Source organism: Amaranthus tricolor, chromosome 9 (genome assembly GCF_026212465.1).
Source record: "Amaranthus tricolor cultivar Red isolate AtriRed21 chromosome 9, ASM2621246v1, whole genome shotgun sequence".
Classification (NCBI taxonomy): domain Eukaryota; kingdom Viridiplantae; phylum Streptophyta; class Magnoliopsida; order Caryophyllales; family Amaranthaceae; genus Amaranthus; species Amaranthus tricolor.
In genome coordinates, this window is record NC_080055.1 from 25,153,194 (window position 1) to 25,176,648 (window position 23,455).

At 34.5% G+C, this 23,455-nt stretch overlaps 2 protein-coding genes across 5 annotated transcripts; both read left to right on the plus strand.

Moving 5' to 3' along the window:
- The first annotated feature begins 259 nt into the window (after positions 1-259).
- On the plus strand, positions 260-12,430 carry LOC130824368 (ribulose bisphosphate carboxylase/oxygenase activase, chloroplastic). Of its 3 annotated transcripts, none has more exons than XR_009046709.1 (13): positions 260-662; positions 1,047-1,132; positions 1,700-1,709; positions 3,716-3,778; positions 4,492-4,605; positions 6,503-6,564; positions 6,915-6,969; positions 7,072-7,273; positions 8,178-8,284; positions 9,755-9,810; positions 11,417-11,509; positions 11,643-11,995; positions 12,166-12,430. XR_009046709.1 is itself a non-coding variant. In XM_057689343.1 (13 exons), exons 1-12 carry the CDS (start codon positions 323-325, stop codon positions 11,745-11,747), a joined length of 1,293 nt encoding a protein of 430 aa, XP_057545326.1. In that variant the 5' UTR covers positions 260-322; the 3' UTR covers positions 11,748-11,786; positions 12,166-12,430. The 3 variants fall into 3 exon arrangements, 2 of the variants coding, with proteins under 2 accessions (XP_057545326.1, XP_057545325.1); XM_057689343.1 differs by having other exon boundaries at positions 11,643-11,786; XM_057689342.1 differs by having other exon boundaries at positions 11,643-12,430.
- A 1,073-nt stretch (positions 12,431-13,503) lies between these two features.
- LOC130824370 (vacuolar cation/proton exchanger 3-like) lies at positions 13,504-23,403 on the plus strand. Of its 2 annotated transcripts, none has more exons than XM_057689346.1 (12): positions 13,504-13,917; positions 15,957-16,214; positions 17,381-17,448; positions 17,535-17,563; positions 18,406-18,602; positions 18,713-18,925; positions 19,125-19,259; positions 20,671-20,787; positions 20,996-21,049; positions 21,344-21,460; positions 22,124-22,217; positions 22,914-23,403. In XM_057689346.1, the coding sequence occupies exons 2-12, from the start codon at positions 15,957-15,959 to the stop codon at positions 22,922-22,924; spliced, it is 1,293 nt and encodes a 430-aa protein (XP_057545329.1). In that variant the 5' UTR covers positions 13,504-13,917; the 3' UTR covers positions 22,925-23,403. The 2 variants fall into 2 exon arrangements, with proteins under 2 accessions (XP_057545329.1, XP_057545330.1); XM_057689347.1 differs by having other exon boundaries at positions 13,542-13,912.
- The last annotated feature ends 52 nt before the right edge of the window (positions 23,404-23,455 follow it).

The window sequence follows — 23,455 nt, forward strand, 5'->3', positions numbered from 1 at the left end:
GAATCAACATGGGAATTATGGGCATGATGGGTGATAGTGATAGGTTATGTTAAGCAGTGGGTAATTATATTAGGTGGTTAGTGCACCAAGGTGGGTGGTGTAGGGTTTAACTAAATAAATTGTAGTAAATTACAGGTTTATTTATTTGATACTATAACAATTGAATTATTAAAAAATAATAAAAAAATAAATTATTCAGATAAGTGAAAAATTGAATTAATAATATCAATTTTTCCAAAATTATTTTAGTCATTCTTAAGATGAGCCTATACTTATTTCAATGGCTGAGCTCTACTGAATTCCATACTCCTTTCCAATTTCCATGGCTCTTCTCTTCAACACCACCGCCATTAACACAGCTTCACTCACTAATTTTCCTTCTCTTTCAATTCCCCATAAATACTCTCAATCACCTCGAAGATCTTTTCGAATTCGCGTGTCGTCAGAGGAATTAGATAAGGAAAACGAAATCAAAGACGAGAATTCTTCAATTGCACAGCAAAAGAAGTTATCAAAGCAATCATCATGGGAAACAAAGGATTATAAGGGAAATGATTATCTTTATAGGCTTGGTGCTGAAGCTGATAATATGAATATTGTTGTTGGTGCTAAACCTGGTGTTATTGATGATCTCTTTGCCGGCAATGTTCTCGGTCGAGAGGGTTGGTAATTTTAATCATGTAGTTGTTTCAGTTATTAGAAATTATTTTTTGAACTTAAAATCTAACTTAATTTAATTCATTCGGCCCTAGTTTTATGCATTTGCACTATATATTCATTTGATTACCTCTATTTTAGTGCATTTAATCTATTCAATCTTAATTTTAATCCCTCAAACGTTAAATCTGAGAAATTGGTCATAAAACCTTATGTTATAGTAATTAATATGGGATGAGACTGAGGGAGTATATTGTTTTTGCAAAATCTGCTTCATATAACATGACCATTATGCTATTAATCAATTATGTGATGAATTTTCCTTGCATTTATTTAACTAATAATAGAGTTATCGTATGAATTATTTTTTTTAATTTAATGATATACAGCGGATGTAGTATTTGACTATAGACAGAAGATTACGAGGTCATTTGAGTACTTGCAAGGCGATTATTACATTGCTCCCTTGTTCTTGGTGAGCTTCTTTTCTTTATCCTAGTTTAATTTGAAATTTATTTGTTGCTTTGTGATTAAGTGCTGTGAAAGTCCTAACAAAGCTGATAAAGGTGGACGAAAAGTCCTTTAAAAAGGGAAAAAGTTTTGGTTGTCACTTGTGAAAGTGAAGTGTAAAATTTTTTTCATGCACATTGCGCTGTGTTTAGTGAGTGACATGATTCAAAGAATCCGTATTTCAGAAGGGTAGTTTCTTTGGATGAATGAGCTCTTAAAAACACAAAAACAAACCCTACTACATTATTCGATGACGAATGAAGTTTACAACAATCATAAAATGCCAAAACCTTAATCCCAAATAGACGGGGTTGGCTACATTGTAATTCCGCTAACATGAAGTCTTTCCATCTTGTATAACTGGTTCTAAAGTTACAAGTTGAACTGTTGAACTTGTTCATGACATTATCTTTGGCTTGTTTTGTTAATCCTGTTTGTGCTTTGTTAAAAAATGGTGTCCTTTCTTCTAATTCGTCTCCCTTTTATTCTATGAGTTTTACCAATTTAATCGGCAATAAATTTTCTTTTTCAGGACAAAGTTGGTAAGTTGCCAGGAATCAATTGATAAAAGTATATACATCTCTCATATATAGGGTAATTTGTATCTCAAGCAATTGCTATTTTGTTTTGTTAATCCTGATTTTTTTTTTGTGTGTTACTTTGCCTTCTAGAGCATGGAATAGGTATGAACAAGAGTTAAGCTATGTTTGTTGTGCCAATTTTGTTCACTACTCATTCCCTGAAAACAATAGTATATCATTTCCCCCAGGCCCCAGCACATATCAAAGCAATTTTAAGATCATCAGCTGTATTTATCTATTCTGGACTACCAAGGTTCTGCAATGCTTCAAAATACAAATTCTTGAAAATAGACCTCTAACATGTGGGAATACCTTGACTAACTAAAAAACCTGCTACTTGATCTGTAACAGTATTTAAGTAGTTTATTTTGTGTAGAAATAAAACTGAAAAACACATAACTTGTCATCAATGTGAATTATCTGCTCTTCGAATGCCAATTTGGTGGAGCAACTTCTTACATATCTGCAACTAAACTTGCATCAAAATATGCTGCTGAGTTTTCTTTTAGTTAAGCTTTTTCCTGGTTCTATCTTCAAGATCGTGACTAATATTTACACAATGGATAACTATCTTCCTGGTACTAGGAAGTTGGGACGTTAAAGGGTGTGTCTTAAACTCCTAGTTTTTCTGATGGCCCAATCCATCTGGAAATCTGGTCCAAACAATGCAAGATATAGGAGACATAAAATGAATGAGAAATTGGGAAAATCTTTCATTCACAATTTAACATTGACCAATGCATTTTCAATCAATGAACCACCTTCTAATGATATTCATATTGTTGAAGTTCATCTTGAGAAGCAAACCTTGAGTTTATCAAACCACTATTCAACAACCCAAATGTTCTTTCATGAGGTCAAATTTTCAAACTTAACTTGACTGCCTCCAACCTATAACAATGTCATCTAGTGATCATGTATTCTATTATTGGTGTGACAGATATACAAGAATTGATGGTTTGGCGTTTTTCTTAGAGTTATCAATCTTTATTTAAATGATAGGGTGAAATATCAAATTAAATCTCTTTTCAGATGTCTGTTTTGTTACAACAGAAATCTAGAAACTAAAATAAGAGAGGACCAGAAAAAGAGAGGAACTGATCATTACATTGAATTTCATTAAGATATTTAAAAGTGAAGTTTTTCCTATCATCCATCGAGTACAGAGGGTTAAATAGTCAAGTGTTGTGTCTGGAAAAGATTAAGAGTTGCATTTAATTAGGACTATCCATGGACCAAAATCACTTTCTATCATTATACTTCCATATATATGTATTTGATTGCTTGTTTGGTATTGTTCTATCTTTTTCCTTCACATTTCTTTTTTAACTATGGACCTTTAATATTATTAGTAACCTCGGCATTTTTAAATCCCTAACCTTCATTTTTTTTGTTGAGGAAATTATCCAGCTTACCTTTACATTATGTTACGTAAGAATTAGTTGATCCTATTATCTTAAGTGATTTAGTTTTGTCTTTGCATGGATTTTAATTTTTATTCCTTTCTGTGAGCAGAATACATCCATTCCCAATGAGCCAAGAGATTCTTATTTTTGAAATTTTTTTGATTAATATATACTTTAATAAATTGGGTTATTTATTCGTAAATTTCTTATATAAATGAAGTTATGGATGCTAATAGCAATCAAGGGTAAGTTGGAGAAAGCCTATTTGTAATTACTAGGATAAGGCTGTGTAAATCAGACCTCCTTAATCCCATCCTAAGTTGGAGCTGCAATGCAACATTGTTGTTATTTCCGTTGTTTTGATGATTGGGAACATTCAAAGAAAGACAATCATCTAAGGATGAAGTTACTTTCGTATTGGTCAACATGATAAAGACTTCAAGTAATGCACGTTTTTTTGTTCATTTAATAAATGTTGTACCATAAATCTCTTTCACAATTGGTCTTTCCATTGGGATTTATATCCTGATGTTTATCCAATTCCTTATTTTGTTTATGCAGTTTGCCACATTGTAAAGAATTTCGTTGCTCATCTTCTGAACGCCAAAGTTCCTCTGATACTAGGTAAATATGATTTTTTTGACTTGCTTTTTGTTGGCTACTGAGCAAGAACTAAGAAAGTTTGTGCAAAGGTAACACGCTTTTATTTGAAATTATGTGAGTATTTTAGATGATATTTGTCTCCCTGTCTAGGAAAAATTTGAACTATCAATTTCTATGATGGGGGCAACTTCAAGCTTTAACAAGTATCCTATCATAGAACTCATCATCATCATTATCATACCCAATGTATCCCGCTCATAGATATCCTATCATAGGACTATTGTCTGTAAATTCTAAATACATTTTCTTTAATCTTCCCGATACTTCTACTGTGCAAGTCTGTCAATGGGCTTTATGATGTTAATTTTGTGGAGATTCACTTACTAGCTCTGAATAATCTGTGTTAGACTCTTACCTTAATATTTCTCTCTTGTATGCTTGTGAGTTGTGACCCTAGCGTAGTAAGTTTCACTTTTTTTTCGTTGCCTTCTATAGATCGTCACTTCATCTTCCCCTGATTTCTAAACCATGGGCCTCTTAAGTTTTTTCTGTTTGTTTATTCTTATTCAACAATTTTTCACATCCTTACTTGCAATCCAAAACTCTTGATTTGCACATGACAAAATCTAATCACATTGCTAGTTAAGTAGTCATACAGATGCACCTTTTTCTCTACTAATGTGCTATGGCATGGTTTCGGACATATTTTAATAACTAATTGACTTCTTTAACAGGAATTTGGGGAGGTAAAGGTCAGGGGAAGACATTCCAAACTGAGCTCATTTTCCGAGCTATGGGAGTTGAACCAGTTATAATGTCTGCTGGAGAACTGGAATCTGAAAAAGCTGGTTTGCAATATGGCCTCTTTGATTCTATTCTCATTTCTTGAAGTGACAAAATGATTCTTTTGTGACTGTTAGGTTGTGGTTTTATCACTTGAAAACCCTCATCTAAACGTACTTGAACTTGGATTTTGGTTTCAGCTATCTAAACTTCTAAACATGTTTCTAATCATGAAATGAACTTGATAGTGCTTATCTAAACTTACAAAAATAGTTCGGACTTATGTAAACTTATTCAAACGTGACTATGTAATCTTACGACATCGATTATTTTCTTGAGGTTAAAGAACAAGCCATTGGTTTATCATAATCTTGTGTAGTCTGTTTTGTCTTGTGATTAATTAGTTCTGTTTCTATGTGTGCTTGTATACCAGCTTTCGAAATTCAAATGTAAGGATGATGCAACTTGCAGCCAACTGTTTTTTCAATCAATTGATTACATTTGATACCTATTTGTCACCTTTTGCATTGTCTTAGCCCTTAGGAATCAAATTGTTGCGAGAAATATTTTCACTGGTTTTTTTAGAACTTTTTGAAACCCTATAATGTGTTAAACTAGCTGACATCTCTTCTTGTGTTTAGCTTGCTTCCATGGGATTATTGGAAAGAAACTACTTTGTCATCTTACAAACTGTTAGGATCATGATTCATACTTGTACAAAAGAACTGGTTTGTAACCTTAAAATAACAATTGTCCAGAAGCATTAAATAGTTTAACATTATGTAATCTGTCCGAAATCCTAAATCCTAATTTGGAAAAAATACTTCCAATGCTCTTTTGATGAATTATATTTTGTAGTTAGAGCCTAATGGAGGTAAGAGATTCTTAGCAACTCACTCCTTGATAAGGAGTTATTATAGAGGATATTATGAATTTATGATACACCCGTAAAAGTTATAGTCACCCCATGAACTTAGTAGGAATTATCCTAATCAAACGAATTCTGAAGCTCCCTGAAATATGATAACTACTCTAAAATTTACAAAATATACACTAGAAAATCGCACCATATTCCATAATAGTATGAATCTATTTTAGATGAATATTACAACTACAAAGCATTTGAATTTCCAAAAAATAATGTCAGTAACCATAAATACCTGTTTGTAGTCGTTGGATAACAATTATTGAATAATTTGAAGAGTATGATTGTGAGAGGGATTGTTGACAAACCATTCGAGTCACACTGGACTAGTGCTAGTAAGGTTAGCCATAACCCAAGTCTTAAAATTTTGAACATATTAGGAGTGTTTATCTTGGTTCACTTTCGAAGTCACTCATCAAAGAACCTCTACACTTGTATGAATTCCACCTAATTAAAAGTCAACTTTGCGTTACTTGCCATCAGCGTGGCATTAAAAATCTCCTTCACATTACTTACCATTAGCTTTGCTTGGACAAAATTATACTTCCTTGCTCCTTAATGATGTTTACAATTAAAGTTTCTTCTTTCAACTGTATTGGTAGTAATCTAATATGAACGGCTTTAAACACATTATTTACACCTTTATGATGTGGGTAGTATTGGTTTGTAGATTTGAAAATCTTCACGACTCGGCTGATATGATACTATGCGTTCTTGTTTTTGGGCTATGCTGTTTACACTTACTTTTCTGGTTTTAGTCTTTGAGCTGTTTGCAAAATTCTCTCTATTGCTGTAGAAGTTTATGAAAATCTAAATGCTAAACCTCCTTGGACTCTAATAACAGGATTGTTATGTCTTTTTTACTAGTTTTAACACGAGAACAATTTTTTTGATCAAATTTCACGGGACCAATAATTCCTGTATGTGCTTCAGTTACCATTTACCAAAATGAGGAAGGTCATCCTATGTTGCAAATGCGATGTTGACAGATAAAGACAGGACCATATGTTATTGCTTACTGTCTGATATCGTAACAGGTGAACCTGGTAGACTAATACGGGAGCGATATAGAGCAGCATCTTTTGTGGTCCAGAACCAAGTCAGAAGCTTTTCCTCTTTCATTACAGATTTATGTATGTTAGGATTTTTGGTCACAAATTGCTGCTTATTCATGCAATGAAAATTTGTATATATAAGTCATTAGTCCTTGGTTTCAAATTGAATCTTTATGAACATGGAAATATTTTATCAGCATACTACCCTGCATGTTTGACTCAGGACTTTATCTAAAATCACTGAAATAAATATACGAGCAATAGCAATTGTGTGTTTCCCATTGCTGGATCAAAGTCATTTTATGACTTATTGTGGGTATTATGTGGTTTCTTCTTTCATTTGATGCCCATCTCCAAGTTGTGTGATGCTATGTTGTTTTCCTGGCCTCTTCAGGGGAAATTGAGCTGTTTGATGGTCAATGATATTGATGCTGGCATTGGTAGATTTGGTGAGTACCAATCTATTCATGACAGATACATATAAAAGTTGTACAGTATGAATAGACTGCCAACATCGTTCCAATTTTGATGTAATAACTTCCCTTTTGCAGGAGACACTCAAGTCACAGTTAATAATCAAATTGTTTCTGGAACTTTGATGAACTTGGCCGATAACCCTACCAGAGTTAGCACTGGACAGAACTGGCGTGAAACAGATGTTACACACAGAATTCCTATTATTGTCACCGGAAATGATTTTTCAACTATTTATGCTCCTCTAATCCGTGATGGAAGGATGGAGAAGTTCTACTGGTTAGTATGATTCCAATTCAGATGACTGTAACAAAATGATTTTAGTTCACATGGCTGTAACAAAAGTATAGATTCCTTTAATGATATCCAAGGAGTCTTCTATTTTGCTGTCACTATTGATTTCTGTGGTATTTGAGTTTGTTGGACCTTATTGGTAAAAAGTTTTATAACCTTAAAATTTCTAACTTTTAAGCTAAGTGATATTCCAAACTTCTATTCCATAATATCATTTTAGTTTTCAACATCTGATAAGTCATTGTGCAATTTGTTTCGCTATTGTTTGAAAACTTATTTAATAGTTAGTACTATTCAGATTTCAAGTGTTTGGTTTTGAGTTAGTATAAGTATTGGATAAGTTAAAATAATATTACTTTAATTTTTAATTTCTCCCCTGATCTGCATAAAAGTCAAATTAAATAGAATATACAAAATAAAACTGGGGAATAAACAAACACTCCCAGTTTGAATTATTTCCCAAAATCTGATTTTATTTTTTTATTTTTTTTTACCCAAGAAAATCTAAAATGTGATGCATGTGGACTGTAGTGTTAACAGATGAGCTTTATGAAAACTACAGCTTTGGCCATAACATGGGTTATTGGCTCTCTTTTGATCTATATTTTGTCTAGCGTCGTAACATGGGTTATTGTTCTTTTTTGATCTATATTTTGTCTAGCTTGAAGTGTATTCAAGGTTTCCCAAATGGGTATATGAAAGTATCTTTACTTTGATTTAGATGTTCTTAGTACCAATATACTCCCTCTGTCACTTGATGTTTGCCCAATTTCCCCAAGAAAAATGTCACATAAATAGTCAAATAAGTCAAATATCAGGGGATGGAGGGAGTAACATAATAGTGTTTGAAATTTTGCATCACAATTGTTCATGTATTTTATTATATCAGGCAACCAAATCAAGAGGATATTGTTAACATTGTCCATCGGATGTATGAGAAAGATGGAATATCCAAGGATGAGGTTGTCAGCATAGTCAATACTTTTCCAAATCAAGGTAACGCACGAATGTTTGTTTCTTTGAAATTCAGACCCTGATGCACTGAAAGGGAAGGAGAAACAGTTAGAATCCAAGTAAATTTCCCTCTTGGTGAATTCACTAAGCTTTCTTACAGAAGTCACTTTCAACTGGTAATTACCTTACAGGACCCAAAAGATATTAAACTAAATTAATCACTTCCCCAGATGTCTCCCTTAAAAGCTCCTGACCATGCTATGTATGCTCAATTGACAACCACAAAAACATAACTATGGATATTTGACAACCACAAAACCATAACTATGGATAGTAGTAATGTAGTATGCTCCTCTGCTATTCAAACTTAACTCCGTCAAAACTTGGTCAAGCTTGACTCAATCAGACACAGCATGTTGTACTTGAGCTTGAATTAAGACACCTTAATTAATAGTAACTTAACTTGAGGATCCGATGAGGGCTTTAAAGGTACCCATGCCTCTCCTTACTTGTTGACTCTCCTTTTATTTGGGGCTGCCTGAAGTTCCGAAATCCGAACATTTTCCTTCATGAAGAGTTATTTGCTCTGCTATTTTTCTATCATGTTCTGTAAGTAAGATGTAGGTCATATAATGCCTTCATTAAAAGGTAATTTAATTACAAAAACGCGAACTTGCAGCTCTTGTTCGATAAAGGCCTCATATTCTCTCTTTCTTGATTAGTTCTGTTATTTTATTCAAACCATACAACAAAAGATCTTAATTGAGACATCATTAATAAACAACCAATTTTACAACACGTACATCCTGTGAGGCTATATGTATTAATAATGTATATAACATACTATGTGGCTATAACCATCAGCTCAAGCTTTTGGTTGAGCTGGTTCAACATGGTATCAAAATTCAATGTGACACAACGTTAGGGGCTGGAGTCCCATGATATGTTATGTACTCTATTATTTATATCTGCATATAGGTTTCAACATTAGATATATTAAAGATCTAGTACAAGAATGTAGCCTGTTTAATAAATGTATAACAAAACTAAATCAGCTTCAACGTTGGCTTAGATTAGTCTGCATTGATTATCCTCTTTGTGGAACATTTTACGGGCAGCCATGGGTGGTTGTAGTGTATAGTCATTGAGATCAATTGACATCACTTGAATCCGAAATAAAATCAAGTAGTATATGTAAATATATCCTAGATGAGTTGGTTAGTGTATTGTCTTCCACATGAGTAACCAGGGTTCAAAACTCATGAAGTGTGCTTTACATAATTTTTTTTGACATCACTTCTTTTTTTCTTGGATCTGCCACTGTGGGCAGCATAGCATGAATGAATACCTAATATTTCTTCTACCACTTTGCTATTTTCTTGGAAAGATATACTTCGATTTCTGGAAGACAAATAGTCCCTTTCTTTGATTTCTTCATTGAATTTTTCATCTTGAGCATCTTCTTTTAGTTAGACATTTTACTTATGAAGCCCATCTATCCTGAACTTGCAGCTTTAGATTTCTATGGAGCTCTGAGATCTCGTACCTATGACCGATCTCTGCTAAAGGTTTGTTTCTCTTTGGGTGAATCCTTTATATATGTAATTTGCACAAAGGTGATTTACCTTCTTTTTTCAGTATTGATCTAGAGTTAAATTTCTTGTGTTTGCTGTAGAAATTATGCTGAAAATTTTAGTCGAAGATTCACGTGAATGTTAGGCAAGTTAATGTGCTCAGCGGCTCATATCTAGCATTAAAACTTGCAGCCCCCTCTTTAAACTTCTGTGCATAAGATAATACTTATTATGTCCGTATGAATTAGCACCCTTTGCTTTTTGTATTTTAAGTGGAAAGAGGAACTGGATTGGAGAATGAGACGAAATGTAAGTGGATGGTAGAAATGAGTGGTCAAGATGGAGAGAGAATAAGTTTATGGATGAGATTTAAAGAAAGAGAGTGAGACCATTGCCAAAAAAGGAAAGAATGTAAATTGAATGGGACAAACTAAAATGAAAATGAGTACTAACTCATAGGAACAGAGGGAGTAACAGCTATACTAGAACTATCAGATTGGATCAAGGCCTGGGCCTCGATGGGCATGGCTGCCCCATGCCCCCATCACCTAGAAATATACTGATAAGCTTTTCACACACCTAAAGAAAAAAGTCTATGTTTGGTTTGCTAATAGTTTTTGACTTGCATGTTCTTGAAGGGTGCCTGCTGTATTCCCACTGTTGGCGCCGTTTCTCTTCCATTGTCAGCTCTTCACATAATGCAATGTATCAATTTGTTATGTTCTGTGAAATGCTTTAGAAATTACAAAGTGAATAAATTTATTTGCCAGCTATTACAAAAATCTTGGCTTAGCCAATGCAATTATCAGCCTATGATTATAATACTTGGTTCAGAGGCTCAAAAGCTATGTCAAGTATTCGTTGGAAAATAAACATCTGTAATTCAAATGCAAAGCTGGTCATCTAATTGTGTTTCTCGACGGAATTCATTCTTTTGTTTTCTATGGGGTTTAAACAGTGTCGACTTGTCGTTCCTAACATTTTATTGGCCTACGCAAACTGAAAGAAAGGGCACTCTCTATAGAGGGTTAATTTTGAACTTTAACGGGTGTTTGAAAAAATAACAGAGATGTACCCTATATATTATATTTATCATTATAAATGTAGACGTGTCATATACTTCTTAATTGATAAAAAAACTAATCATAAATTGCAAATATTTAAAGTGTCTTACTTCATCAACTTAAATTTTAATATTATGACTCTTTCTAACTCTTTACTCTAAATCCCTACCTTGCCTAGGGTCAGGAACGACCCTGTAGTTTAAGTTTTTCATTGAGTTTGACTGCCTACATCTTCCGGTATTATGGAGTGTGGACTACGGTTGATCTGTGATGTTCTACATGCGCCACAGCTTGTGCATATCATGGCATTATGCATCCAAAATGAGTACCTTGTCATGCTATCCTCCCCCATGGCCTAAAGTACCTTTTCCTGCTGTTAAGTTTTTGCTTGCTAAATACAATTTATGCATTATTAAAGTGTGTTTTGATAATTGCATGTCCAGTATAAAAACTGATTGTATTTTCTAATCTTGAACTTTATTTTCTTGCTCAATAAGTGCTTGTATGCTGATGATAAATTGTTATATTCTTTTTAGTGGGTCGAAGATTGTGGCGGTATTCAGGATCTAGGTCCCGTACTTCTGAAGCGTAAGAAAGGCGGAGAACTGCCAACCTTTGTTCCACCTGAGGTAGTCTCGTTACCTAATTCTAGTTTTTAGCAAGCAACTCAGTACTAGATTCTGTATTCTTTACTCGTTCTTTTTTTTTTCCCGAGAGTGGATTTCTTGATCCATTTGTCTAAACTGTAATCTTTCTGAATAGCAAACTTTTGAAGCTCTTCTTGAATCCGGCTACTCTCTCGTCAAAGAACAACAGCTGATCATGGAGACAAGACTTGCTAAGGAGTATATGAAAAATATGGACTAGATCGTTCAGAATATAAATTACGTCTCTTCTGCGACTTAGGTAATGGCTACGATACGCCCAATCTAAGTGGCATAGGAGTTCAAAATCAAAGGGGAAAAACTGATTCACTTGATGCTCAGTAAATATGCTCCGTACATGGAAGTATGGAACTGGCTAACTGACTTTGTTGTGTAATTCATTATCATTCTAGGACTATATGCAAGTACTCCCTCATTCCCAATTTTTGGCAAATAGTTTGATTATTAAAGGTATATATCTACATATTTATTAAAAGTATAAGTGTTCATTCGGGTCATCGGGTTGATTTCGGGTTAGGTGTTGTGGTCGGTTCGAAATTGGATTTTGCGTCCATATTGCTTTTGCATATTTGTAAATCATTTTTGAAGTTGAGTTAAATCACATTTGATTACAATATCAGGTAAATTTCGGGGCATAAGGTCTCTATATCTACATGTGCTTGGAATGTTGCACACAAATTCATAGATCAGAATGCAAAGTGTGCTCTCCTTTTTTCAGAGCAGACTCATACCATGGTCCTTGCACAGATGTTTACTGGATGTTGAAGAAGTTGCGCAAGTGCTAATTGGTCTAACAAACATGATTATTTTATATATTACAACTCTATGTAAGAAAATATATAGTCAGATATTTTGTTTAAATCTTCTAATCGTATACTTTCATAATATTAACTTTTTATATTTTTTAGATATGTATAGTTTAATATGTAAATAATCAAAATAATGTATAAGATTACGTAAAATATCAAATGTAACAAGTTTTACGGAACAGAGAAAATATTACATACTCCTATTATTTTAAAATTGTCTAAAAGTAAAAAATATCAATATGGTTTTCCTGTAAAAATAATCAAAGATTGTCATAAACAAACAATTACATCATTGCTTCAATCGGAAATAGAAATTTCCAATATCCACTTCAAGGAATTTTATTTTTCTGTAATTTTCATGAAACTTGATGATCATTATCTTTCTACTACATTCATGACAATTATTTGTAATAAAAATTTTACTTGTTAAATTTAACTAATTGAAGGGGAATTTTTAAAATTAAAATTAATTTTTGTTGATTACATTTTATTTTTACAAAATGTAAATGATTAGTATTAGTAATGACAACTTATTAACTGAAAATATATATATATATATATATATATATATATATATATATATATATATATATATATATATATATATAAATATATATATATATATATATATACTATTTAAAATATTGTTTGCGTAATCCTAGTAAATATAATTTTCTAAGGTGAATTTAAAAGGTGGGGTAACAAAAGACGACTATAATGATTCGTAGTTGTTGATAGCAACCGGTGATAACGAGTAATGACAAAAATTTGTAGTGTAAATTTTATAAAATGTAGGGTGTTATTTTTTTGTGATGAAACTCTGATATAAAATATTTTATGTTTATAATTTTATTTACCACTTAATACTATATCTTCAGATAATGTTGCAATAAATATATTTTTTGTGAATAAGATAAAATGACTTATGTAAAATAAACATGATTAAAAAATAGTATACTTTTACTGCATAAAATTCCTGACTTTATTTTTTTAATATCATATGTTTATATATAAAGATGCTAAAAAGTCTTATATTACATGAGTTTACCCATCAGTATTTCTAATATTCCAATGAAAAGGGAAGTAGGTCCTACAGTTCCACTACTTCTCAACTCCTTTTGCCCAGCAGTTTGATTTTGCTCTAATAAGCAACAACCGTCAAATGTAGACGAGAAAAGACGTGAAAAAATGACTGCACAACAAATAAAAAACTAAATAAAATAAGATTTTCCATTAATTTAAACTTAATGAAAGTTAATCTTACTTTTATTAGTTATAAATTTTCAATTAGGAGCTGGAGTACAATTCAATGCTACATACTTCCAGGAAGCTTCACATTGCAGTACAAAACTAACCCATCTTCATCTTCATTCAATCTACCACGACTATTCCTCCCAAATCTTGAAATCCACCCGAGTAACCATAGCTGTGGTTTTCCTACACAAAATAGGACAAAAACCCCTTTAATTTAAGGGTTTATTCTTCTAATTTGATGCTCTTTGAAGTTGTATAAGTTTGGAGCTTTCTAAAGTTCATATCTTGTTCTTCAGCAGTTGTGGTGAGGTAGTTGAAGTTATTACTGGTTGTTCTTTACTTTATGATCTGGAATTTGGGATTTTATTTATGGGTTTTGATTGATTTTGACTTTGGTTTTGTAATTGGGTCTGAGTTTGATCTGATTTTCTTTTGATGTTTGTAGATTTAATCACCATTGACTTGTACCCATTTGTAATTTATGCTTATTTTTGCAAGTTTTGTTTGTTTCTGTTTGGTGCTAGTTACTGTCCAAAATATGTGTCTACCATACTTGTTGCTTCCATTGTACTCTTAGTACTTAAGCTTCTTGGTCATGGTCCCACTGTCTGTTAAGGCCCAATGGTGAATCGGAAACAACTTTTTTGTTATCGGGAAGAAGGGTAAGGTTGCGTGCATCTGACCCCAAACCCCACTTGTGTAGGGAGCCATTTAATGGTGTTAGGGTAATGGAATGTCTGTGAATCACCCATCTTCTATTCAGTGTTGTTTGACATATGGGGCTGAAAGTCAACTGTTTGCTTATTGAGCTCAATGGCTATTGCAAAGATGGGAATTGTCAAGTGTATTGATGATAAGTTTCCATATTTTTGGTTGGAAAAGAAGTATCAAGTATCTATCACTTTGGTGTTCGAGGATCCAATACATGTACTACATATTGTTGGAAATACTTCAAATGTGAGGAAGATTCCGCATCGTTAAATATTGGGTTGTGGACTTGCATATAATGCTTGGAGAGTAATCTCCTCAAAACATATGGTTTTGGGAAGAAACAAATCAAGTGTTGTATGCAAGTCAACGCTCATCACTTGTGGGTTTGCGAGCCCGAGCCCACGGGTGCCTCATGGGTGTGTCCACATAAGTGGGCTCATTGGGCGATCTGACGAATTGTCACGGTCTAACACATGTGAAATGAATAGTTAATGTAATTTTGAAGATAAAACTAGGAGATTCTATGTTTTGTTTCCCCTTTTGGGGGCGTTGCTAGATATTTACTTCTTATTGTTTGTCTATAACATCAATGTTAAGCTATGTATCTTCTTGATTCTTTCAGCTGTCAGTCTTAATCAAATCTGTCTTATTGCTGCTTAGCAGATTGCCTGACTCTTTGTTCATATTTCTTTAAATCTGTAAAAATAGAAAAGGTTATTGACATGTATTTAATCTATTTGTTAGTCACTGTTATAGCTATGCCAAGGTGTTTAACTTGGCTGCATTGTAGTTTGGCTGTATTCTAAATCGAAGAACCTAATTGCGTACTAATCGTGCAGTTTTTGGAAGTTTCAAGTTTGCTACTTGTTTATATGGCTATTTATTCTATGTTTATCCTCATTAGTAGCAATAAAATCAATTTGCTGAATTGTATTTTCATGGTAGCTCTAGATTCTATTATTGTTCCTGAAGATTCAACATTCAACTTGAAATAGTATCATATCGTGTCTTGTTGTTGGGCATTTGCCCTTCCTTGACTTCTATCTGGACATTTATCAGTAACACGAAGAATGAAGTCTAAAAGAAGTGGACATGTACACTTTGTTTCTGTAACAATTTAGGAGGGAAAGGAAAGCAAAGGAAAGAGAATAGGAAGGGAGGGAAGGGAATGGAAGGGGAGGTAACAATTGGGGAAGTCTTATTTGTTTGTTTAGGAGGAAAGGGAAGGGAGAGGAAAAGAAATAACACTTTCCTTCCAAATCTTTCTACATTTAGGGAGATTTAGTTATTAACAAAATTAAGGGACGTAATCTCTTCAAATCCCTTTCTCCCCTACCAATTCACTCAATCCAAACAAAGTGATTGTTAAAGTATATAACATATCCTGGGGCCTCAACCATTAGCCTAAACTTTTGGTTGAGTTGGTTTCTTGACATGGTATCGGAAACCATCATGACAAGAGGTCACGGGTTCAAATCTCAACCACCCCTGAAATTCAAGTGGAATATTTCGCACTGATAGTGCATTAATTTTCTCCTTGAAAAAATGCACTATATAATTGAAATACAGGGATAGTATAATCTTTTTTCAATAACATTATTCTGCAGTTGAGGTTCATTGTTCAATTTTTTTTTCAGATGGAACCAGCTGATGGAAAATCAGACCTTGAATTTGGTGATGATGAGGATATTCCACTTTCATCTAAAGGCAGTAGAAAAGGAGGATTTTCTGTAGACATTGAAACATCTTCTCCTATACAAAGAGAAGTTCCAAATTCACTGATAATAAAGAAGTTGCGAAGAAGTATATACATTGTCTTAATAAAAGCTAAAATAAATGTGCTACTACCATTTGGCCCTTTGGCAATATTGTTGCACTATGTGACTCATAAACATGTAAGGAACACTTTCTACATTATTTTGCCCAATGTGTTCTTAGCAGTTGCAATCAAGTATTTAGCTTTTAGGTTTTTTCCTCAACTTTTTGTGGATGTTGGGATGAGTTATCCCACATCGATAAATCTCCTTGGCTTATGAAGTGTGTGCACTTGTGTCCCCCCTTTAATATGCTGGCATTCACAATAAGTCCAGCCTAATTTAACATGGTATCAGAGCCGATGGTTCGATCAACAATTTAAAAATGGTAGGTTCGAAAAGAATGGCGTTCCTACCCTAATTGATTACTCCCACATGCGAACTTGACGGGGGTTCGCATGTGAGGGGGTGTTGGGATGAGTTATCCCACATCGATAAATTGAAAATGGTGTGCACGCTTTATAAGCTATTAGAGACCTTCTTCCCATTGCCATATGGTTTTGGGATGGTATATATCTCCTTGGCTTATGAAGTGTGTGCACTTGTGTCCCTCCGTTAATATGCTGGCATTCACAATAAGTCCAGCCTAATTTAACAGTGGATATCTGTTTTGACATCCCCATCGCCTCTTTATCATTCAATGTTGATTAACTGGATTATAGAGGAAAATCCTTTTTATGGTTAATTCTGTACTACTTTTGACAAGAGATAACTGCTAAGAGTATATAATATATCGTGGGCCTCAACCATCAGCTTTAAGTTTTTGGTTGAGTTGGTTCCTTGACAGGGTATCAGTAACCATGTGACAAGAGGTCATGGTTTCGAAACTCGACCACACCTAAAATTCAAGTGGAATATTTCGCATTAGGTATTAGGAGGGCGTGTGCTGCATCCAGACTTCTAGCCCTAATGGCTCTCATGTGAGGGGGCGTGTTAGAGTATATAACATATCCTGGGGCCTCAACCATCAGCTTAAGCTTTTGGTTGTGGCCCCATGATATGTTATATACTCTAACAATAACACAACATAAGGCGTTCCTATTATTATTGAATAAAGGCATTGAATGAGAAGACAAGTTGTATATGTCAGTGTATGTCCATTTTCTCCATGCTAGTCATTTGATTTGACCTTGTTGAACTGACTTATATATGTCATTCTATTCTTGTCTATAATGTCGGAGAGTATTCTGGGTAATTTTCTATTTCATTCCTTCTTAGTTAGCTTATGAAATTTGCGTGGTATCCAGGGATGGATATTCTTTTTCAGCTTATTGGGCATTACCCCTTTGGCAGAACGTTTGGGATATGCAACAGAGTAAGCTTGTTCTGTTTCATTGAGCTTTCCCATTCTTTTAAGTATGTGAATGATGATTAATAACCCATGCTATTTTTTTTATGCAGACAGCTTGCTTTTTATACAGGTCCTACAGGTAATTACTGAAATTCCCACCTGAGACGTATTTCAGATTTGTGTAATATGCAACAGGACACGACATTTATTTTGGGAGGGATGGGGGAAGAGCAGCTTTTTAAGGGACTCAACCGACAAGGGGAGAGAGAGATGAGAAAAATGAGGAAAAAGAGAGAGAGAAAACTATCACGGAACCAACTCAACCAAAAGAAGCTGATGGTTGAGGCCCCGTGATGTTATATACTCTAACACGCCCCCTCACACGAGAGCCATTTGGGCTAGAAGTGTGGATACAGCTCAACCCTCTTCATACCTGGTGCGAAATATTCCACTTGAATTTGAGGGGTGAACTCGTGACCTTTTGTCACACTGGCTCTGATTCCATGTCAAGGAACCAATTCAACCAAAAGCTTAAGCTGATGGTTGAAGCCCCATAATATGTTATCTACTCTAACAAAAACATGTCATGAAACTATTTCAAAAAGAGGAGAATGAAAAAGCAACGACAACAACAACAACAATGCCAAAAGCCCATGAACTAATTAATAGATGAAGTGATTGGCCACAGATTCCTTGTCCATTTTGCTTATATACAATCTCAACTTGTAAATCTTAATTCATTAAATACTTGAGTTCCAACATTCTATCTTTTCTGATTCTCCAATACTCCGTCGTTGCACATGTCTAAACCATCTTAAAACGATTATCTTTCATCTTATCCTTAATAACTGCGACACATAAACCAAAAAGAAGAAAAGAAAAACAACTATTTGTTTCTTTATATTGTGATAATGCATTTTGGTATTTGTTTATTTATACTGCATTAGACTTGGTGAACTAACTAGGATTGCTGGCTTCCAGTTGGAGGTTTGTTAAATGCAACATTTGGAAATGCTACGGAGATGATTATTTCAATATATGCGCTGAAGATTGGTATGATCAGAGTGGTCCAACAATCTCTACTGGGATCCATTTTATCGAACATGCTGTTAGTTCTTGGATGTGCTTTTTTCACTGGTGGGGTTGTTCATCATACAAAAGTTCAGAAATTTGACCAGGTAAATGGTTGCTATATTAACCAATACCCTACTGAACCTGAGCTGTATAGCTACCGGCCTAGTGCTCTTACTTCTCTTCTGATAGAGTAAAAATGTAAATTTTATCGCAGTCTGCTGCCTTGATGAACTCGGGTTTGTTGTTAATGGCTGTGATGGGTATAACCTTTCCTGCTGTGCTCCATTTTACACACACTGAGGTCCATTTTGGCAAATCAGAGCTCTCTCTTTCAAGATTTAGTAGCTGCATCATGCTGGTGGCGTATGCAAGTTACCTGTTCTTTCAGCTAAAAAAGCAACAACATCTTTATGATCCTATTAATGGGGTATATTTTGGTTTTATTTTCAACCATTTGGCTAGGAATTCATATTTTTCTCTCCTGAAGAGAAAACAATGAATTTTTGCTCAAACTAATGCTCTATTAAACCATTAATTATGAAACTTGATTGTTTCTCTTTCTAGATCATAGAAAAACATTGAAAACCTCTATGAAGACATGCTTATATCTCTTGTCAATGGTTTAGGAAACGGCCAATGTTACAGAAGAGCCTGATGATGAGGAAACTCCCGAGATAACTTACTGGGAATCAATTTCCTGGCTTGCGATTTTGACCTTATGGGTATCAGTATTATCTGGATATCTCGTGGATGCTATACAGGTACCTCTTTAATCTTTACATATACATTATCGAGAAAATGTTCTTGTTTTATGTATTATTTACCATGTGAAATTTTCTTCTGATGCTTGCTTTTGATGAGCTATCTATTGCTCAGCTCCTTTATGTACCTACTCCCTTTAAGAATCTAGACTTCAAGAAAGTTATTGTCCATACTGTCGTAATCACCAACTTCCATTGGAGGTTCTATAAAGGGCTATGTCTAAACGGAAAGTACAAGGTTACAATAGCTACAACACTGGTGAAGGTTTGGGAAGGAGGTCGAGGAGGACATGTATGCAATATACACTACCTTGCAGTCGACATGCCACAGTCAACGTTTGAGAAATCATTTTATATAAGCTATCTTGTAGATTAAGGGCGGTAATGGAAACAACAACAGTGCAAGATCTTAATCCCATCACTTTGTAACATTCTTATTAGATATGGAACTAGCTAGAGCCGACCCTATAGGGGGGCAAGAGGGGAATGTGTCCCGCGCCCATCCAAAGATTAGAAAACAACGTGTTAAATTAGGCTGGACTTATTGTGAATGCCAGCATATTAACGGGGGGACACAAGTGCACACACTTCATAAGCCAAGGAGATATATACCATCCCAAAACCATATGGCAATGGGAAGAAGGTCTCTAATAGCTTATAAAGCGTGCACACCATTTTCAATTTATCGATGTGGGATAACTCATCCCAACACCCCCCTCACATGCGAACCCCCGTCAAGTTCGCATGTGGGAGTAATCAATTAGGGTAGGAACGCCATTCTTTTCGAATCTGCCATTTTTAAATTGTTGATCGAACCATCGGCTCTGATACCATGTTAAATTAGGCTGGACTTATTGTGAATGCCAGCATATTAACGGGGGGACACAAGTGCACACACTTCATAAGCCAAGGAGATATATACCATCCCAAAACCATATGGCAATGGGAAGAAGGTCTCTAATAGCTTATAAAGCGTGCACACCATTTTCAATTTATCGATGTGGGATAACTCATCCCAACACAACGCTTTGATATTTAACAATTAGGGTCTATAATAGTATATTTAGTAACTAGGGGCCATAATTAATGTTTCGCCCGGGCCTCTCAAATCTCAAGGCCAGCTTTGGAATTAGCAAACAATTAAAGTGCCCTGGTAGACTTCAAAACTAGCTACTTTTGGAAAGAGACTATAATCAAAATTTCTGTGATTTGACGGAACACATCTTCAAACTGCAAATATTTTCAAAGGAGTAACCATATTTCTGATATATTTTACATTGTTTTCCTAGAAGATCAGGATGTTACAAGCTTTTATTAAAAATAAAATGTGTTAAATATAATTCATCACACTGTGGAGTCGATGATTTCTTATGCAGGCATGACAGTGTTCATTTTGTCGACCTTTATGCAGGGTGCATCTGACACGTGGAATATGCCTGTTGCTTTCATCAGTGTGATTCTACTTCCAATCGTGGGGAATGCTGCCGAGCATGCTAGTGCTATCATGTTTGCCGTAAAAGATAAGCTTGTTAGTTCCTAGTCTATATCCATGATCAATTTATGTGTTCACTTTGGTAACTAATCATGATGCTCTATATTGTCGATACTCATTAACACAAGGTTATGCTTGATTCCAAATGATGGCAGCTACCAATAATCTGTCAAGGCTAACCGCTAAATCATGTTGATTACTCCTTTGGATTGTGTTTGATTGGTTTCCCTCGTTTATTTTGCAGGATATCACCCTTGGAGTGGCAATTGGCTCATGTACACAAATATCAATGTTTGTGGTAAGTTTAAATTACTAGATGTGCATTCGGTGTCGTGATTTTTCTTGGGAATTATTTGGGATTTTGTTCTTGTGGCTTCATATTGGATGAGGGTTTTCTCAAGATCGATTTCCCGAAAAGCTCCTCTTTGGTTGTCACATTTCCCGTTTTACTAAAGTCTCGTGTTTGTTTCCGCTGAACAATCACTAGCGATATGTTTCTTCCCAACGAATTTCAAAGGCATATAAAGTATCGGTATACCTCTATAGACCCTTTGATCATGGTTTACTTAATCGCTTGCTCTCGTTTTTGTAGATTCCCTTTTGTGTGGTAGTCGGTTGGATGATGGGCAAGCCCATGGATCTGAACTTTCAACTTTTTGAGACTGCTACTCTTTTTGTGACAGTTTTAGTGGTTGCATTTATGCTTCAGGTTTGCCTTCTGCTTTCACATGTTCATTGCTTTGCTTCGGATTAAAAATTATTTGAAAATGCTCCATTGACTGTCGTGGTATTTACTTGCAATAAGCATATTAATCCATTCAGCCGAATCAACTGCATGCTCGTTAAAAACTCAAAACTTTATGTGCTTGAGAATTTAAAGAAGCTCTTAGAAAATTGGCCGACTCTTGAACTAATGACCAATGATCTCACTAATGAGCTATTGGAATCTTATATACGTCAGTGAAACATAATTCACTAGTTGGTTCGCCTTTTGAATTCGTGTTCGTTCAAAATGGTTGAAAAATAGCCTAAAAAGGACCATAATTCGCTTTTTTTCGTGATTCGCGAGACGATTTGTGAATCATAAGATTCTGCTTCGAGTAAACCCAAAACATTCCGATGATAAAGTGATGCAAGGGATTTTATATACCCTACAACCTCTTGAAAGTCCATTTACATCAGACTATCAAAGTCTGATGGCATTGCAATGGATCAAGAATATATCATTACATGAAAAGAATGTGACAATTTTAAGAAAATTTCCACCAAATTCCATAAGGTGAGGAGAAATTAATAAAGAATGAGAAACGCATCTTCATAAAGGTTCAGAAATAGCATTGTAACAAGATATTCATCCTGTCAACTATTGCAGGAAGGAACATCAAATTATTTCAAAGGTGTGATGCTTGTGCTGTGCTACCTGATTGTCGCGGCCAGCTTTTTTGTACATAATGATGCTATGCAAGGTATGTGCTTAATTTATACGTTATATTGCATGTGCGCGCATAAAAATCTTACGATTGAACTTCTTTCTATATAAAGAGAAAAGTGAGTATTCCAATAGTTGGTCTATATGCTATTGTTTTGCAAGTGGAAAATTTCGAAAAGTTGTCCAAGATGATGATGGGTATATGTTTGACAAATGGCTGTTGGAGCTGTTGACTAATTTGTCCAACTGGAATATTGTCTGATAGTTTTAAGTTAGATATTTTGGAGATGTTGGGTAAATATTAGTTGTTGACTGTTAGTTGTTCTTTTGAGGAAAAGAGGTTTTAAAGCCAAAAGTCAATGAAAAAGCTAAACATAGTAACTTTTTAGTTTAGGCTTAAAAGCTAGCATTTTAGTTGTTTAAAGTCATTTACCAAACAATTTTTTAGTTCTTCGATCAACTAAAAAGCCAACAGCAAAAAACAATCCAAAAGGCCAACAAAAAAGTCCAATTGCCTAGCACACCCGATATAAATTCCCTAACCTAACTATAAAAGGCATCGGCAAATAATTGTAATATACTTTAATACGAACAAGGGAGACTGCTATTTGATTGGCCTTATGGAAAAGGGCGTGTACTTCAATTTCGACTGACCCTAGTCTTCCTTAACGTGCATGTCGTGTTCTTTCTTTTGCTTCAAAGCTTGATAGTATTTCCTTGCTTTATTTTGCAGATGACAACTGAACTACTAATCACCGATCATCCCACGAAGAACGCGTCACATTTCCAAGGAACAAAGATGTCGCATTCAATCGAGATCTGTATCATTATTTCATTTATACAAGCATCATCATCAATCCTGGATGCGAGTGGTTTGAGGTCGGTCCTAGTCACTCGGAGCTATGGCATTAACGATTCTGTTGCTGTGTATGGGGTGAAAAGATGCACGTTTTTGTTACGTATCGTTCTCTTTGCATTTACAAGAATGTCAATAACAAGCTTTTCGCTTATTGACACGGCTTTTACTAGCGAAACTAAAGGTTATTTTTCTGGTTATCGATTAATCATTGAGGAAAAGTACTACTATTTAAGTATTAAGACATTTTATTTTAGTTTTGTATTCATTTTTTGATAATATAAAGCCCAAAAGGTCAATGTTGTAGATTTACTTCTAAATAATACTAGTTTTCACCTATGCAAGTATGCAACCTATGCCTTGTTTATTGTTCTGTTCTTCGTAATCGTTTTATATTTCTTGTCATGTTACTAGTTTTA

Coding starts and splice junctions, on each gene's coding strand:
- LOC130824368 (XM_057689342.1), top strand. CDS start 323: ATGGCTCTTCTCTTCAACACCACCGCCATTAACACAGCTTCACTCACT. Junction 6,970..7,071: donor TGCTGGCATTGGTAGATTTG/GTGAGTACCAAT, acceptor TCCCTTTTGCAG/GAGACACTCAAGTCACAGTT. Junction 8,285..9,754: donor CAATACTTTTCCAAATCAAG/GTAACGCACGAA, acceptor CTGAACTTGCAG/CTTTAGATTTCTATGGAGCT.
- LOC130824370 (XM_057689346.1), top strand. CDS start 15,957: ATGGAACCAGCTGATGGAAAATCAGACCTTGAATTTGGTGATGATGAG. Junction 17,564..18,405: donor TTTTTATACAGGTCCTACAG/GTAATTACTGAA, acceptor GCTGGCTTCCAG/TTGGAGGTTTGTTAAATGCA. Junction 19,260..20,670: donor ATCTCGTGGATGCTATACAG/GTACCTCTTTAA, acceptor ACCTTTATGCAG/GGTGCATCTGACACGTGGAA.